The 5,174-nt window shown below is 37.8% G+C and overlaps 1 protein-coding gene across 1 annotated transcript; it reads right to left on the bottom strand.

Annotated features, from left to right (window-relative positions):
• Positions 1-491: 491 nt before the first annotated feature.
• Positions 492-4,014, bottom strand: LOC127800971 (pentatricopeptide repeat-containing protein At2g15820, chloroplastic). Its single transcript, XM_052335689.1, has 2 exons — positions 3,374-4,014; positions 492-2,567 (listed from the first exon to the last, which is right to left on the bottom strand). Exons 1-2 carry the CDS (start codon positions 3,971-3,973, stop codon positions 693-695), a joined length of 2,475 nt encoding a protein of 824 aa, XP_052191649.1. The 5' UTR covers positions 3,974-4,014; the 3' UTR covers positions 492-692.
• Between the last annotated feature and the right edge of the window lie 1,160 nt (positions 4,015-5,174).

The raw sequence follows: 5,174 nt of genomic DNA, 5'->3' as shown, positions 1-5,174 counted from the left end.
ATGTTGCTTTTTAGATCAATCAATAGAGATGAAACCGTTGGCCACACATGACATAGATTTTTGGTAAAATTGGTATGGCATACACTCTTGTAGTCTAACATAAATGAGCTTCGATTTTCCATAAGTTTGACAAATAGATCATAGATATTTAAGCAAGGAGTGAAAACATTTCAATTACTTATCTATATTGAATACTAGATGGCTACAATTCTACTACGGTACCTATATGATAATCATCAAAATTTGGTGACATAATATGTGAAAAACACTCATGCAAGGAACCAACAGTGTCATATTAGACTCTCTGCAGATTAGCAGTATCCAAAAGATGACCAAAGATCCTGAGAAAACCAAAAATTAAAGGATGGCCCCAAATGGGAAAAACTTAAATGACAATCTAAAAATCTGTGAATAGAAACTTCGTTACCAAATAAAGATTAAGCTCAGTGGAAAAAAGAATATATTATAAAATTCATGCCTTGAACAAAGAATGAAGATGACAACATGATTTTCATTCCTTAGTTCAACTACAGAACAAAATTGTCTTTGCATAGTGGAGTATATACATAGAACTCTCAACAAGGATAGCTGGTTCTAGAAGTTCACAGAAGCATCAAATTGTGAAACTGAAACTTACATTTTTGTACACTAATATGACCCGAGTCACAAACCATGAAATGAAAAAAGAAGTCTTACTGATTATCTTGGTTTCTGTTAATGTATGAGCCCCCATCGGAATTAGATTGAATACCAAATGCAGTGACTTGAGTTTCTGACATTTTATTCAGGGATTTGCCACCTGCTTCTAGAAAATCTCTCAAATCATCAAGAACATAAGATTCTACGAGTTTCCAGAACCATGTTGAATTGTTCCCAAGAAAACCTATCCAAAATACTTTACCCTTACTTTTTGCCTGACAATTCAAAGATTTTTCCTTCAGTGCTTTCACAATCCTCTCAACACCAGTTTGACTACTTCTCAACTTCAACAGAATATCCCCTGATGATGTTCTGTAGCCTCCAAACATATACCAGTATGCAAGAACCCGTGGTGACAACCACCGATGAATTAGCCTTGGAATCTTGGGCTGGCCTTTTGACCAGAACTGGTCAGCATAGAAACTGAAATAAGTGTGTGATATTGTACTAAATTGATGTGGTATGTCGTCACTGTCTTCATTTGGCTTACTCAAAGCTAACCACTCGTGATACTGGCCATATATGTGTCTCTTTAATACAGAATGTGTTTTGCATGTTTCATTGAATTCAAAAACAATTGCGTGCCTTTTTCCCTCTTCATCTGATTCAATGCACAATCCCCCTAACAGCATACCCACCAAAACCTCTCGCTGCTCCTCTGAGAGCTTCAAGCTCAGAGGTTTCTTCACAACTTTCCTGCTCATGCTTAGAAAATGATCAAGCATATCCATCAATGGGGATTCTATATCATATTTTTTCTGGCACATTAAATCATATATCTTTTCTGCCTTTGCATACTCTCCATTAGAGAGGTAGCCTCTTAACATAGAGTTACTTGATTGAGCGTTAACACCAATAGCCCCATCACTAAGCATTTGGTTGAAGATTTCTTCGGCCTTCTCAATATTGCCAATTTTTACCAATGAATCTAAATACATGTTATAAATCGTTCGATTGGGATGGCATTTCCCAAGGCTTTGCAAGAAAGTTGACTCCAATTTATCATGTAAATTTAAAGTTGAGTACATTCGCATCAGATCAATAAAAGATGGCATCAATGGCTTCAAGCAGCTCTCCATGAACTCTCTCATGAGGGACTCTGCAACATCCACTTCTTGAGCATTAGATAAGACCTCTATGATTTTATGATATGCCACTACATTGGCAGAACCTAACCGCTTCTCCATTTCCCTAAATACCTCCAAAGATTTAAGAGGTTTTCTGATCTTTGCATAAACTTCCATTCTATACACAAAAGCTTGAGAAGGGACAGGATCACCACAGTGGAGAAGTGCAAGCCAAGTTTTTTCAGCTTCTTGCACATCCCCTTCCTTAGAACAAGCTCTCAAGATGGATAAAAGAACTTCTCTGCTTTCTTGAATCCCTGCTACCTGCATCTCTGCTCGTAATGACACTATTCTCTCTTTGTCTGTGGTGTCCTGGTAACTGTGAAGCCAAATGAGACCACCATAAACATCGCTATGTATTTCAAATCCAAAAGTTGCCAAATTATGAAATATGAGTTCTGCCTGTTTAAGATATTGTTTCGATGAGCCCCCTGGTCCACTCACGAGGGCTCTGAACAGAGAATTGTGCAAGCTTAGTTGGGGCTTATAGCCTCCCAGTTGAATCATGAGATTGTAAACGCTGCAAGCTTCCTTTAGGAAACCTTGAACTGGAGAACTTAGATATGCAACAACCAAAATATGAAAGGTGGACTCACTAGGCACTTGCCCCTGATTGATTATATCATCGAATATATCCCGGCATTTTATACATTTTCGTTCCTTGCCCATGTAATCTGCCAGTTTAGTGGCAAGAGCAAAATCAAACCGAAACCAACTTTGTTGTTTCATCCATTTGTATACCTGAAAATAATTTTTTTAAAGAAAGGATAATTTAAGGTACAAAAGTCAGCAGTAATTATAGAATGACAGGAAATAACAAATGAGTTATCTTTTTTTCATTTGCTTAAAGAACATAAAAGTAAGCATATGAACAAAGGCTACATTTTCAAGGGACCAAAGTAGTGATGTAATTTACAATTCAATTGCCTCCAAGTCTCAACCACGCAGTGCCAAGAGTACCAAAACTCAGGGTTATGAAATTCAAAGAAAGCATGATAAAAATATGGAAATTCACAGTACAACATGTTTCGAATTAGATAATCATCAAACAGATCTGATACCAGATCAGCACGAATTTTCCTGTTCATAAATTTTCATGTTGGCACAAAATAGTTTAATCAGATTTTGATTTTTCACAACCTTCTAGAGTAGCAGCAATAATGATTTCTCAATTAGCTGATTAGTAACTAAAAAGAAAAAAGAGATTACAACAATTTGTGTTTCAACCCCAAAGTTGCCACAGTCCAAATTCCAATATCTCATCATAGATATCTATTTTACTTGCTTTTGCTAATTCCACTGTTCGTAATAGCCAAAAATATCGGATTCAATCGTCAATAAAGAGGCATCCTTTTAGCAAGATTATACATTTTTCAATATCAAGGATGAAGTTTGTGTAGAAAGCATACAGCCAATTTGCAAACTATTTTCCTTTCTCCAGTTGGAGCGTAAAGTAACCATCCTTTTCCAGTTCTGGTTGATGCAATGGATGAAAAATAGCAAAGTTTGAATTTAGACAAATGAATAAAATTAAGAACAGGAAATACCCTGAAACCAGTGTCATTCTCACGAATGCGCATACAATGCACCGCTAAATAGGTCGCGTCTTCTTGCCGAATCCATTTCCGCTGTCCACTGAGTATCCGAAACACCATCGCGGGCCTATGCGCCGGCAATTCCTTGCACAGCCACGCCAACTTCGCTCTCCTCCACTGTTCTGGAAGCTCCTGCAGCTCCCTAACCTCGAGATTCGGCGAATTCCACTGCCTCCTCAAGTCATTCGACTCCAAAGAAACATTGAAATTGAACAATTCAGCTTCATCGCTCGCTGACATGCTGGAGTCCTCTCGGACCCCGCCGGAATCAGTTTCGTCCGCCAGGTGCTGGACCAATGTACTCGGCGGCACAGCGGAAAGCGCAAATGAAGGAAAGAGGCCGATTGTGAAGGAGAGACTAGAAGGGGCCGAGTGAGTGAGGAGAGAGACGGAGGCGGGGCGGCTGCGGCAGTGGCGGTGGAGGAGGAATGAGAAAGCAGCGCGGATGTGGGAGGCGATGGCATTCTTAGAGTTAGGGTTTGGATTGGGGCTATGGGTGGAGAAGAGAGAGAAAGCGAAGGGCGATAGCTCATGAGCTCCGCTCAGAAGCATCCTTGCTTTGGGTTGGGAAGGGAGTGATAGCGGAGACGAACGGGGAGCCCAAATGAGAAATTATTCTGTGTGTCTCGCTATCAAAATTACCGATAATTGTAAAGTGAAATCGATAATAATGATCTAATTAAACAATTAATACAATCATTAATGAATTTAATTATATTATTAACACAATATATTATATTAATTTAATACATGGTACGGCCATTGGATTTGACTCTTATGTGAAAAAAAAAAAGAAAAAAGAAAAAATAGAGCTTGCGTCAGTATCTAACCGAAATGAATGAGGTTTGTTAACAAAAAAAAAAATTAGTGTGATACGTGTCAACAAATTATTGGTTTGAGATATTATAATTTAATGCTAATTTCATTTTGAATATTTTGAAAAAAAAATATAAAGCTTAAAATGCAAGCCCAATTGGACGGGCCTATTTATTTTTGGTGTAAGCCCAGTCCAAACATGGCCCATTGGGAGTTGCCGACTACCATGGGCCCAAATTGAAAATATATCCTATTTGTTATAAAATGTCAATTTTTTTATTTTAGTAAATGAAAAATAAAAATACAAAAAACTCAAGGATCGTAAAATAGTCAAATGAACTGACGCAGGCCATGAGCAATTACTTACGTGGCCTGTATTTTTTATTTTTCTGTAAAAAGGGGGCGAGGAGACGACGATCAGAAGAGATGATCAACTGAGGTCCACAAACCGAAGCCTGTTCCAGCCCACAGGGAATTACAGCACTTCTCATTAAAGATGATCCGGCGGAAATAAAAGCCTGCAGTCAGTCGCGACTTTTTATGAACCTTATCCGCCTCCCGCAGGGGCACATTCGTCATTCACCACCCTCACCATTTTTTATTTATTTATTCATTTTGTTAGATACGTTGTTTGTAGCGTTTCTCAAACAAAAATTGCTGAATAATCTTTTTAGTAAAACATTAATTACAATTTTTAAAATAATATAAAAAAGGATAATCAATAGAATGGAACAAAATGGTAGGTTGGTCTAGGGGCATATCCGTCATTTCAGAAAATGCATTATTAATTTTATTTTATTTTATGTCTATTGCCGTTTGCCACCCCCAAAATTACACTGATTCGGAGACGAGACGACAACTGTATTTCTCGTCACCGTTTACAGGGAAAAATCAATAAAAAAAATATCTCTTCGTCATTAATATCCAATGACTCTCT

The sequence above is a fragment of the Diospyros lotus genome, chromosome 5 (genome assembly GCF_014633365.1).
Source record: "Diospyros lotus cultivar Yz01 chromosome 5, ASM1463336v1, whole genome shotgun sequence".
NCBI classification, from domain to species: Eukaryota; Viridiplantae; Streptophyta; class Magnoliopsida; order Ericales; family Ebenaceae; genus Diospyros; species Diospyros lotus.
The sequence above is the reverse complement of the archived record's forward strand: the minus strand, read 5'-3'. Positions and strand labels throughout refer to the sequence as shown.